The 13,649-nt window shown below is 33.3% G+C and overlaps 1 protein-coding gene across 1 annotated transcript; it reads left to right on the top strand.

Annotated features, from left to right (window-relative positions):
• The first annotated feature begins 2,472 nt into the window (after positions 1-2,472).
• Positions 2,473-12,607, top strand: LOC100789209 (RNA polymerase II C-terminal domain phosphatase-like 1). The gene is made up of 17 exons (XM_003542715.4): positions 2,473-3,240; positions 3,972-4,442; positions 4,826-5,036; positions 5,291-5,448; positions 5,557-5,627; positions 5,859-5,964; positions 6,107-6,190; positions 6,294-6,881; positions 6,981-7,044; positions 8,667-8,797; positions 8,900-8,953; positions 9,404-9,500; positions 10,248-10,480; positions 10,596-10,685; positions 11,210-11,275; positions 11,391-11,464; positions 11,836-12,607. Exons 1-17 carry the CDS (start codon positions 2,965-2,967, stop codon positions 11,942-11,944), a joined length of 2,883 nt encoding a protein of 960 aa, XP_003542763.1. The 5' UTR covers positions 2,473-2,964; the 3' UTR covers positions 11,945-12,607.
• The last annotated feature ends 1,042 nt before the right edge of the window (positions 12,608-13,649 follow it).

Raw genomic sequence — 13,649 nt, 5'->3', positions numbered from 1 at the left:
AAATGATAAAATACTAGATATAGACAATCATCAAATTAACATTTTTTTTTCAATTAAAATCTTATAAATAATTACAAGTTTTTTTTATAAGAATGATTGATTACAAGTTAATATCATTTTTTAACTTCATCGTTAAAATGTTTATAATGCATCATTAAAAAAGTAACTTGAAAAGTTTAATAGCCATTGATCTAGGCAGACTTGGGTACATGAATTTTTAATAATTAATTGTTGCAATCTCATTTACACCATTTAAGTATTTACAATGATACCATCAATTTACTTAACTATTTGTGTTGTGATTGTGTGCCACTCAATGAATGTCTAGGGTATTATTAACTTTTCTGTTAGAAGGCTCAAGACAAATGCCTAAGTTGTCTTGTTGATATGACCTTGAAAACAATCTAGGTGATGTGAAACTCCCAAGAGGATTTTGTCATCTTAGTGAATATTTGACAAAAAAAGGATAGAAAAATGATCTCATTTGCATGTATTTTTATGAAAATATGAAAATGAAATTGACGTAATTGTTATTTATGAAACTGACATGTATTATCAAAACTCATAAATGACTTCTAAAAGCTATATGTAGATTGATTAAAGAAAGAATTTGATTGAAGAACCTATGGAGCATAAAGTTTTGTTTGCAAAATTGAATACTTAAAGAATAAATTGTGTAACAAGAAGCTTATATGATAAAGGTACTTAAAAGGTTTTATATGAGCAAATCTCCTTTAGTGTACACTTCAATAATTGTAAGGTCTCTAGATTTAAACAACAACCCTTTTAGATCTTAGGAAAATGAAGAATTATTGTTCCTAAAGTATCATGTTTTAGTGCTATTAAAGTTTTAATGTATCTTACCATGTATACACAACCTGACATATATATCACAGAGGCATTGGGATAAAATCAAGCACATAGTTTGTTATTTTACATATTTTTTGTTGGATCCCTATAATGACACGTCACAAATAGGATATTTGTTTACATGTGGTGATACAATAATTCCATGACAACATGTGAAACAAGCCAAAATAGGTACAACTTCTAATCATGTGAAAAGTTTAGCTTTACATAAGAAAAAATGACATCGAATATCAAGTGAAAACAAAGTTGTTTGTATTGCTCAACTAAAAGAATCATACATTAAAGGAAATACAACAAAACATATTTTATAAAAAAAATCACTCATGATCTCCAAAAAAAATGATGATATAAATATTCATCAAGTTCCTTCATGTGAGAATGTAACATATTTATTTACAAAGTCACCACCAAGGAAAACTTTTGAGCAATTGGCTCACTAAATTAAACTTTATCATCTAAAAGATTTATGTATGCATAAAGGAAATAAATAAATATATTATGCATTCTTTTTTTTCCTTCACCATGATCTAGTCTCATTAGGTAATGAGACAAACAATAATGAATTAAAGAATTATGTACTTTTTTTTTCTTTTACCATATTTTTATCCCACGTATCTTTTCCTAATAAGATTTTAATTATATACATTTTTAATTTGTGATTGTTTATATCTATTTCATTATCTTTTATGATATTTTATTATTATTATTATTATTATTTATATTTTATAAATCTTATATCTATGAATAGACTATTCTTCCCATATTCTTCTTGTAAAGAACAAACACAATTTTTATTCTCGTTAAATTGTTATATTTATATTTTCTTATTCTCTATTTTTTTTGCTCCAAGTTATTTTATTCGATAGAAGAGAAATAAAAAAAATTTATCAGTTCATTAATTTTTCTAAAATGTCAAAACAGTTAATATGAAGCGATAAAACTAATTGTAAAGTGTCGGATTGTTTGTCTCTCCTTTTTTACTAAATCAATTTTAATGTGTGCACCTTCTAACCATATCAAGAGGGTTAAAAAATAAATAAGAACAATATTAAATAAAAATGGGAGAACGACCGTCATACCACTACATAGTAACAAAAAAATTGTATTGTCAAGCATCCCTTGGACCCTCACCACACCTATGTTCAGTCTGTGGGAAAATAAAACCCAATGAAAAACAATATGACGTTTAGAGTGTACACTATTTTTAAAAGATTGATTCATTGTTAATTGATATATTTTAAAATTTTCAAAAAGTAACAAACTTTTAAAAAAGTTGGTTACTGCCAAAATAAAAAATTATATATTGTTACCAGGGATTGAAGGGGTTGGTTGAGGGGCAAATACGTTTAGCAAAATGTGTACCCCAAAATCAAACTTTAGTATCGTCTTTATATATTATATATTGTTATCGATGAATTATTATTATTATTATTATTACATATCGAGTCAAAAGGCCAAATCAAAGAAAATGATATATATACAGTAGTATTATTTTATTTCCCATTAATTATTTATCAAATTTGAAAAAAAAAATCTTTCATAAAAAAAGAGAGCTTATATTAGTGAATTTTTTAATTTCTTGTGTTATTTATTGGCAGTGGCTTACGCATTAGGAACCGAGTACAGTTTTTGACCTTTCGTTTTCCGGATCTAGGGTTTCCCCTTGTGATCATCATCCATCATCTTCCACGCGCACACCCATCCATAATCAAACCCTAGCTACTACCGAAACTATCGCATTTTTCTCACTCGCAAAAAACACCTTCCTCCGGCCGCCACCGCGTCGGAGATTCACGATCCCACACAAACCCTACGATCACCTTCAATCACGGATCTAAAACTTTTTCCTCTGAAACAAAACGCCCTAATTTATTTTTCATTTTTTATATTTTTTATATATACGTTCCCTCGCTGGTAATGCAAAAATCAGATGAATCTTTAAAGCGTTGTTGTTGATATTGTTGACACGGCCATGATGATGATGATGATGATGAATACTTTTTCCCTTACTTACACGGAATCTTGACGAAATTCCAAAGACCTTTTTTTGTGTGTTGTTGTGATTTGATTTGAAGGGAACAAAAAAAGAAAAGAATGTATAAATCGGTGGTGTACCAGGGGGAGGTGGTGGTGGGTGAGGTAGATGTATACCCAGAAGAGAACAACAACAACAACAACAAGAACTACAACAAGAACTTCCATGTGAAGGAAATCAGAATAAGCCACTTCTCGCAACCTAGTGAGAGATGTCCCCCACTTGCTGTGCTTCACACTGTTACCTCATGTGGTGTTTGCTTCAAAATGGAGTCAAAGACTCAGCAGCAGGACGGCCTCTTTCAATTGCACTCCTTGTGTATCAGAGAGAACAAGGTATATAGTAAACACAACACTTTAAATAAAAATTAATGAATGAATGAATGAAAAGAAGGCACAATAAAAATTTGAACTACTAAAGCACTATATTCCATTCCATGGCAATTTGACTCTCTGGACTTAATCTGACTTAATAATCTCAGAGGACTACTGCACTGGAAAATCTTTTGGATAACCCAATTATGACTTGTCTGGATTTTTGTAATAATTTGCCTGAACTTAACTAATCTGCTGTTTTGAACCCAGATGGTGAAGGAACTGGCTAAATTGGACACTTAATAGAGACACCACCCACACCCTGTATTTGGCATTAATTAAAAACTGAACTGAGTTTCATGACGTGATGATGTTCCATGAGACTATTTTTTATAAAAGACTCCTCTTTCTTGTTGATCTCATGGAAGTTGTTGCTGGAGTTTGTTGTTACATTGAGAAATACGTGATCATAGTGAACTATAGTATATATGCTGTTAGGGTTTTAATTGAAGAGAAAGAATCTTAAAATTTATTGAATATTTTGATTGTAGTAAGAGGTGTAGTCAAATGTCTTCCATACCTTGAACAGAGTTACAAATATGTCCATGCATGGTTTACTAAAGATGGCTATTTTTTTTTTTTTTTTGTGTTAGCATTGACCATTCATGATTCTCTCATAGATTATATGTGGCTACCAGTAATATAATTCTCTTGTCGGATTTTAACTATGGTTGTGATGTTGGACCTTGCAGACTGCTGTAATGCCACTGGGTGGGGAAGAAATACATTTGGTTGCAATGCATTCTCGGAATGATGATAGACCATGCTTTTGGGGATTTATTGTTACCTTGGGACTTTACGATTCATGTCTCGTGATGCTAAATCTTAGATGTTTGGGTATAGTGTTTGATCTGGATGAAACACTCATTGTAGCAAACACAATGCGATCATTTGAGGATAGAATTGATGCACTCCAGAGAAAAATAAACTCTGAGGTAGATCCACAGCGAATTTCTGGTATGCAGGCGGAGGTCAAGCGCTACCTAGATGACAAGAATATATTGAAGCAATATGCTGAAAATGATCAGGTTGTTGATAATGGGAGAGTGATAAAAGTTCAATCTGAGATTGTTCCGGCATTATCAGACAGTCATCAGCCTATAGTTCGGCCACTGATCCGGTTACAGGATAAGAACATTATTCTGACACGCATCAATCCACAGGTATTTAATTTTGTATCCACTTGGTTAGTTGTATCTTCTGCTGCATGTTGCGTTTTTGTATTTCTTCTAGATTTATTACTGTAATTTGGTCCTGTTTTAAAATGATATTTATAGTCATAGACTGATTTCTCTACTGGTTCAAGTAAACACTTGAGACACTTTTCCATTGCCATTGATGTGACTTCTGCCTTACTCTGAATTTTGGACAAGAGTAATGTGATTTTCAAATTATAGTGCATTATATACTATCCTATGCCCAAATGTTTAATTTGATGATGTAGACATAAATAGATAAGCTGTGTTTTATCTATTTTGTGTAAAATATACTAGCAGATAGATTTGTCAGAATCATTAATCTAACAAAAATTTGTGTGTTTGACAAGATTCGTGATACGAGTGTTCTTGTGAGGTTGAGACCTGCATGGGAAGATCTTCGGAGCTACCTTACTGCAAGAGGACGCAAGCGTTTTGAGGTTTATGTCTGCACAATGGCTGAAAGGGACTATGCACTAGAAATGTGGAGACTTCTTGATCCAGATTCAAATTTGATAAATTCTAAAGAACTATTAGGTCGCATTGTATGCGTTAAGTCTGGTAAGTTGTATGGTTGTTTTTCTATTAGTATTGTTTCCAATGACAGGTGTATATTAATTTTTGACCTAAAAGATTAAAACTGTGAGAATGAGGACAGCTTGTATTTTTAAAACTCACTTATGTGAGATTGATATGCAGATGTAACTAGTCTATGCTTTATTTTTGTACCATACCATATGCCTGTGTTTTTGCTGCTGCTGTTTAGTTTGCTTGTCATACTTATAATATGATGGTGTTTCAATAATATAATACAGGTTTGAAGAAGTCATTGTTCAATGTCTTCCAAGATGGTTCATGTGATCCAAAGATGGCATTGGTAATTGATGATCGCTTGAAAGTGTGGGATGAGAGGGATCAACCTCGGGTGCATGTTGTTCCTGCATTTGCTCCATACTATGCTCCTCAAGCTGAAGTAAATTTTCTTTCTTGTATAGTTGGAAGCCCAATACTTTCAATTGGATGAATGCAATTTTGCCCTTTTTTCACTAATATGAACTGATTAAATCTGTTTGTCTTGTAGGCAAGCAATACTATCCCTGTTCTGTGTGTTGCAAGAAATGTTGCTTGCAATGTTAGGGGTGGCTTCTTTAAGTAAGTTAGTGTTAAACCTTATAAAAGTAATTTTGACCCTTTATTTGTAAACCTTAATGAAAGGGGAAGATGCACAGATTCACTGATTTTCCTTACTTACCTTGGGATAACTCTGTTTAACAGTTATAGGTTGATTTTTTTAGCAGCTGACTTATCTCCAATCAGTATAAAGCTAAATACTAATTTGTATTCTTGGACCTGAACTGATTATGACTTCTGATTTGGTGACAGGGATTTTGATGATGGTCTTTTACAAAAGATTCCTCAAATTGCATATGAAGATGATATCAAAGATGTACCTTCTCCTCCTGATGTGAGCAATTATCTAGTTTCAGAGGTTAGTGCATGTCAATGTATAAACATACATATCTTTTTATCAGTTGGGCATATACTATGTAACATGTTGAAGTTGAAGCTGTATTTGTATAATTTAATTTTTTGCAATATATGTGTTTGACTGTTTATGCTCTGCTACTCAGGATGATGGTTCTATTTCCAATGGAAACAGAGATCCGTTCTTGTTTGATGGCATGGCAGATGCTGAGGTAGAAAGAAAATTGAAGGTATCAACCTGAGCTCTGAATGAATGTGAGAACTGTCATATATGTATGATTAAACATGAAGTTTGTCTTATTTTTTTTTTTTTGTAATTGTACTTGCTGCTAGGATGCACTAGCGGCAGCTTCAACTTTCCCTGTGACAACTGCTAATCTAGATCCCAGGCTCACTTCTCTTCAGTACACAATGGTGCCTTCTGGTTCAGTTCCTCCTCCAACAGCACAAGCATCTATGATGCCATTTCCCCATGTACAGTTCCCTCAACCTGCTACACTAGTAAAGCCAATGGGTCAAGCTGCCCCTTCCGATCCTAGCTTGCATAGCTCTCCTGCTAGAGAAGAAGGTGAAGTACCTGAATCAGAATTAGATCCAGATACAAGGCGTAGGCTTCTCATATTGCAACATGGACAAGATACCAGGGATCATGCATCCGCTGAGCCTCCATTTCCTGTTAGACATCCTGTGCAAGCCTCTGCTCCTCGTGTTCCATCATCACGGGGGGTTTGGTTTCCTGTAGAAGAGGAGATTGGTTCACAGCCACTAAACCGGGTAGTACCTAAAGAATTTCCTGTGGATTCTGGTCCATTGGGTATTGAAAAGCCCCGGCTTCATCATCCATCCTTTTTCAATAAGGTTGAAAGTTCTATTTCATCTGATAGAATTCTCCATGACAGCCACCAAAGATTACCAAAGGAGGTAATGACAATGTTTGGGTCCATCATTTGAGGTTTTACTGGAGGATTAGACTTTTGGTGTATTTAGTGAATTAATTGTACTAAGATAATGTCTTTGCAGATGTATCACAGAGATGATCGCCCCAGACTAAATCATATGCTCTCTAGTTATCGTTCTTTTTCTGGTAAGCTGTAGAACTTGCTGCTACATGTTTGGTTGTTTTGCTTTAGTATCTTCCTCAAGTATTCTCTTCTCATGTACTGACAGTGTTTGGCTGCAGTTATTTGGTGCTTCGAAAGTAATTTAGTTGGAATCAACTTTTATTTTAGTTGGTTCTTTGAATTATATGTATTTTTTAATTTTTCTGGCTGCTTACATTTTTTTTCCATTAATGTTTCACAGCTCATTTTTTTTTGTCTCATATATATCCTTTTTCTTCATAATAAATATATCTCTTGAGATGATTGCCTTTGTCTTCATCCATTTAATTTTTAAGGTGGACATTTTTTTATTAATGTTTCACAGATCTGTTTCTTTTTCTCAAATATATATCCTTTTTCTTCATAATAAATATATCTATTGAGATAATTGCCTTTGTCTTCATTCATTTACTTTTTAACTGGACATAATTATTCAAAATACATTATATAAACTTGGAAATGCTTTATTAGATGTTATTTGTTTCAGTGATTTGATTTTGAATGATATACCGGCCAGATTTGAACCCAGTCCTTATGGGATTGTCTTACGACAATTACCATGCGGACCGAGAATGCCGGTAGGTGTTATTTGTTTCAAGATATATGATTACATTCCCAGGATCACTATAGGAATGTTATGATAGAACACCAATTGATATATTGGAAAAGAGTAATATTAAATCACACACAGAATACCCAAATACAGCAGAATGTGCTGTGTCAGAGTCATAGACTCCTACTCAGAAGAGTTCTCTGTCCAAGTTACTAGAAAACAATACACATATATCCCCTATTACACACACATTTTATAATATGTAACTGCTCCTAACTTTCTGCCCTAAACTGTCAACATGATAGTTACCATTCAACTTATTCAAATAATATATAACTAGTGCAAAAAAGGCACTTCGTGCCTGGACTTTGAAGTTATCTATATATGTAGTGGGGTGTAACTTGTTTTGAAAGATGTAAAAGTTAAATAAAATGCTGTAGTGGTTTATAGTAGTTGAGGGTAAAAATGTCCAGAAGAAAGACGACACCAAATGGGGTTATTCCCTTTATAATTAATTAAATAGTTATTATAGTAGTTATAGATATAACTACTAATGACAGTTATTATTACACCTATTTTAGATGTAATTGCTCCTACTTTCTGCCTTTAACTGCCCGTTATTCTCAGTTCCCATCATGTTATTACTGGGTAAATTAAAAAATATGTTAGGCTAGCATTGAATGTTCCAAAATTTTTGCAAATTTTGATTAGTTAAAAAAAGAATGTGGTAGAAGGAAAAGGGGAGTTGAAGTTAATGGTTGGGTGGGTTTCAGAATAACTTCCCATAAGAAAGTAATCTATTAACCCTTTACAATGGGAATAAAATGAAAGTGAAACATGACATGTTTCTTTCCTGGGATCTAATAATGCCCATGTTTTCCTTGGATAGGAATGTCATATTCCCGCTCTTGGAATATTTCTACAAAACTTGAAACAAACATGCTTTATTTGTCTAGTTTTTGTTTTGTTTTGTAGGATTTTGAATATATATTTCCAGTTCTATTTGTTTTAGTGTTATCATTTCAATGACATGATGTCATGGTCGTTGTGTAGGTGATGATATCCCCTTTAGTAGGTCATCTTCCAGCCACAGGGATCTTGACTCTGAATCTGGCCATTCTGTATTGCATGCAGATACTCCAGTTGCAGTATTGCACGAAATTGCACTGAAGTGTGGAACTAAGGTGAGTAGAAAAATGTTTATCTGCTAATAAATTGAGGGGCGTCATTGGATATTTTAATTTCTCAGTGCACTGTTTCAAGTTTCTATGCTTTAATGTGAACAGGTGGACTTTATGTCATCTTTGGTTGCAAGCACTGAACTGAAGTTCTCCTTGGAGGTATCTTTCATTGTGCACTGACTTTATGATTCCTTGTTGATTAGGTTTGCATGAATTTCTGCATTTTATATTTTTATCTAGGAATTTGGGGTTATATAGAGTTAGTTTAATCTTCATTCAGTGGTATAAAATCTCTCTCTCTCTCTCTTGCTGGCACATGCTCACTTTTTGAATTGGTGGATCTGCTATGTGTGATTTATTTTTTTCCCTATTCTGGATTAACTGGACAAAATTTATTTTGACCTGCAAACTGGTGTAACTCACCGATTGTTGTTGGGTACCTTGATGAATGGATGTTTTTTCTGGAAACAAATTTATAAATTTAATATGATCTTTAGGTCAGAGGCTCAAAGCTGATTTCATCTTGCTTCCTGTAGAATGAAGCCACTTGTTGAAATATGTTTGCCATTCTATTTAATCAGAATTTATAATTGTCATTTTTATTTGTAGGCATGGTTTTCTGGAAAAAAAATTGGTCATGGATTTGGCAGGACTAGGAAGGAAGCTCAAAATAAGGCTGCTAAGGATTCTATCGAACATTTGGCAGGCAGGATATTCTAATTTTTTTAATTGTGACTTGCTATAGCATTATCTAGACTACATATTTTTTGCCTTTGTTGTAATTTTTGGCTCCTCCAAAAAATGCATATGGTAGTTTAATTTTAAAAAAGTTCAAAACATCAAAAGCATAGCCTGCCTTGTTAAACCAAGTAACCAACCTATTACCTTGTTAGAGATCTAAAACCATTTTTGGGCATCCTCCTTATAGCTTTAGCTTTTTAAGGGAGTTGATCTTTTGACAAGGTATCAAAATCTCTTTAACCGAGTGGTCAGAACTTTGAGCCATGATGCCTGTTGTTTATTATCAAATTAAAATTCAGCTTAAGGTAAAGTAGGCCTATGTATTGTCCATGCTTCAGTCTTGGAAGGCCTTTGGATGAGAATTTTTAGAGATTTGAAATGTTAAAACCATTCTTGGGCATCCCTCCAACAATTAAGCTTTTTATGAGAGTTGGTCTAAAAGATATTGTGTGGACAGTCGATTTAGCTATGATGAAAGAAAGGAATTGGTTAAGGGAAATGGTTAGGTTTTGAGACATATGAATAAAAAATTATTATAATTTGATTGACAAATTTAGTCAGGTCCTAAACCAACTAAAATCTCTTGCAAGATCCCAGTATCATAAAAAGAAAAGCTAATAATGATTAAACAAATATCTTTTTGCTTTTCTAGTTTTCTTCAAACAGTTTATTCATAATAAATATATTTTGACCTTTGTGGATGTTTTTGTAGATATATATTTGTCTAGTGCCAAGGATGAGCCTGGTTCCACATATGGCGATGTGAGTGGGTTTCCCAATGTAAATGACAATGGTTACATGGGTATTGCCAGCTCTCTTGGTAATCAACCATTGTCTAAAGAGGATTCAGCTTCATTTTCATCTGCATCTCCATCAAGAGCTTTAGATCCTAGGTTAGATGTCTCTAAGAGGTCAATGGGTTCGATCTCTGCCCTGAAAGAATTGGTAAGATTTTTTAAATTGACAAACCTATCCCCCCAACAAAAAAAATATTTTTTGTTAAATTCTGTCAGTGTTTGTGTTGTTAATATGCTATAACTAATGCCCTCAATTTATTTAGTGCATGATGGAGGGTCTTGGTGTCAATTTTCTATCTACACCTGCTCCAGTGTCAACAAATTCAGTTCAAAAAGATGAAGTACATGCACAGGTTTGTAATAAAATGTTTCAGTGGTCTGTGAACCTATTGGGTTAAAAACATTAGCTTCATTGCATTGTAAAATGATTATACTTTGTTTCGAAACTTTGTCTTGTTTATTTGTGTGTTTTAGTTCTTCGTTCCTTCAAGATGTAGATTAGGAGAGACCTTTCATTGCTACTTTGATTTTTCTCTATATTTTGTGTCTTGGGAAGTTTGGTGTCTCTAGGGTGAAATATCAGAAATAGTGTTACTTTCACTTATATTTATGTGGTTTATGATTATTAGGGAAGCTGATGGATGAGTGTTAAATGGTAATTCTCTTTTACCATCTGGAATCTGGGCTCAGGTGTACAGGGTAGTGGTTCTGTTAACTACATACTACCCTGTAAAAGGGAACTAATTATGACTAGGATGCTTTCTCTGCCATAATAGATTTTTGTTGCTTTGTTTATCCCGGCATTTTGGTTTTACTCATCTTCTGGCATTTTTTAAGCTCTGGCAGTATCTAAAATAATTTGTTATCTCTATTTTAGGTCGAAATAGATGGCAAGATCTTTGGTAAAGGCATTGGATTAACATGGGATGAGGCTAAAATGCAGGTCTGTTGTTTTCTTTAATTATGAAATATTATTATGAATATATGTCTTACTCCATTAACTTGATTAACTTCTTCACATATGGCGTTGGAGCACTAAATATGCATTCTTTCTTTAGGCTGCCGAGAAGGCACTTGGAAATCTAAGATCAAAGCTTGGCCAAAGCATTCAGAAAATGCAGAGCTCTCCCAGGTCCATTACTTTGATTAGCAGATTGCGTATATTTAATTTTCTTTACATGTTTTTATTGAATAATGGATGGACTTTTAGTCTTTACTCTTCCTTGTTCTGCTTTCTTGATCTAGCATGTGGAATGTTGTGGTTTGCACCCATTTGAATTTTGGGAAGCCCTATTGGTTTTATTCAAATTGAAGTATATATAGTGCAGTGCGAGCTATGTTGTCTGCTTTTGGTCAATATTAAAAAAAGTAGACAAAGCAAATACAGATAGAATTGGTTCCTAGGTTCTAACAATGATATATGCTGGTTTTATAAAATTCATTTGTTTTCTTACCCCCTTTTAATAACTATTTTTCTTAACCACATTTTTTTTTGTGAATCAGGCCCCATCAGGGATTTTCAAATAAGCGTTTAAAGCAAGAATACCCTCGAACAATGCAGCGGATGCCCTCATCAGCTCGATATCCCAGGAATGCTCCACCAATTCCTTGAAAAGAGTACCAAACTTTTCAATCTCGCACACTGATATGACTGTTGTTGGGGCATATGTATATGGTACTGATTCAACAATACAGAGAATGGCTTTTGGGTTGGACCATTTCCATTTAAGTGGGTGCTTGGCCTCAGTCACCTTGTCACCCAGCCAAAATAGAACACCCACTTTTTGTACCAATATGAGTTCCTCATTGAAGTGGGGTTTCCGTACTGGTCAAAAATGTTGTAACATACTCGCATCTTGGTCCTCCCTAGCAATGCAGTATCGGTTGTCTGTATCCTGGAAATGCTATGAGACCGGTTTCACAAGCAAGATGATGAGGCAAGTCCAATGCTAACTTGCATTTCTGTGGTTTATATACATGATGCAGCATACTCAAGAGTAACCTTATTGGAATTGAGAATTGATTCAACGTTTTTCCAACTCAATTAATGGTGCAATGACGATTTAGTACAGGTTTTCTTTTCTTTTTTATGCATGGAAGTCGGTTTTCACTAACCCAACCGGCTTATAGTTTTTTATTGCACTAATTCTGTCACCATTTGCCCATCTGAAGACTGCCATTTGCGGAGTCTTGAGGTTGGTGAATTTGCATAGTATTGTAACTCACTCATGATGTAATACATTTTTCAATTGTGATTATCTGTGAATTTTGTTCCCATGTCTTCTGGTGATAGTTATGGTGCAATAAGCATCTCTCTCAAAAGAGAAATGTTATTTATACAACAAATTTTGCAATAATTTGTACAACAAAAGAGAATAAGAAAAGAGAGGAGAGGAAAGTATAACTTGTGATAAGTGATGTGATGGAGGTGGAGAGAAAAAAATGTATAAATTTATGAGTTATATGAATAACATTTCTAAAAAAAATTAGGGATGTGTCACCTATCTGAATGGGATAATAAAGAATGATATTATCAGAATAAATAATTTATATTTAGGTGATGGTAATGAGTGACTGAAACTCGATACATTTATAAAGTCAATTCAAAAAAGAAACAAAAGTTAAAAAATTACATGTAATTATCTAATAGATAAGAAATAAGGAATCGAGTCACTTTCAGGAGGAAATATTCTATTTTATTTTTTTCTCTCCCCTAAATGAGAGGTTCTCTTTAAAAGATAAAATAAACTTATGATCCTTGATTAACAAATTAAGGATTAACATTGTGATAAAATCATATGCATGTGCTTATCCAAAAAAAATCATATACATGCATAACAAATTTTGAAATTAGTTGTAATTTTGACTTCTTTTAACCAATGTTATTTCGAGTTGGCCAATAAAAAAAACTCTTGCAAGTTAGGCCTGACTTGTGATCCTTAAAGCATCCTTCGAATTAGGGTTTAATCTTGGAGCTAAATAAAGACATCGCCAGGTTGAGATCACCTCCCTGCTTCTTGGATCAAGTCCTCTGACTGAATAATGTGAGAATTTAGGAACATTTCATCCCATTTCAGAAGGTGCAGAATTTCTCAAGTCCCATTAAAAACTAACAACAAAGAATCCGAGACATTCTCAAGTTCAGTTCTATACAATGACCATACGTTTAATAGAAATTTATATACGTAAAAAAAATTAATTATTAGATCAAAATTAATTATTACAAAATTTATTATATAAATCTATATGTGTATTAAATATATATTAAAAATTTTAGTATTATATATAAAGATATTAATTATTTTATAATATAATTA

The sequence above is a fragment of the Glycine max genome, chromosome 13 (assembly GCF_000004515.6).
Source record: "Glycine max cultivar Williams 82 chromosome 13, Glycine_max_v4.0, whole genome shotgun sequence".
Taxonomy (NCBI): Eukaryota; Viridiplantae; Streptophyta; class Magnoliopsida; order Fabales; family Fabaceae; genus Glycine; species Glycine max.
This window is presented reverse-complemented; position numbering and strand designations above follow the sequence as displayed.

Excerpts from the sequence above, each read along its gene's own strand:
- LOC100789209 (XM_003542715.4), top strand. The coding sequence starts at position 2,965 with ATGTATAAATCGGTGGTGTACCAGGGGGAGGTGGTGGTGGGTGAGGTA. Across the intron at positions 5,037-5,290 it reads CATTGTATGCGTTAAGTCTG|GTTTGAAGAAGTCATTGTTC; the intron begins GTAAGTTGTATG and ends AATATAATACAG. Across the intron at positions 5,965-6,106 it reads GCAATTATCTAGTTTCAGAG|GATGATGGTTCTATTTCCAA; the intron begins GTTAGTGCATGT and ends TCTGCTACTCAG.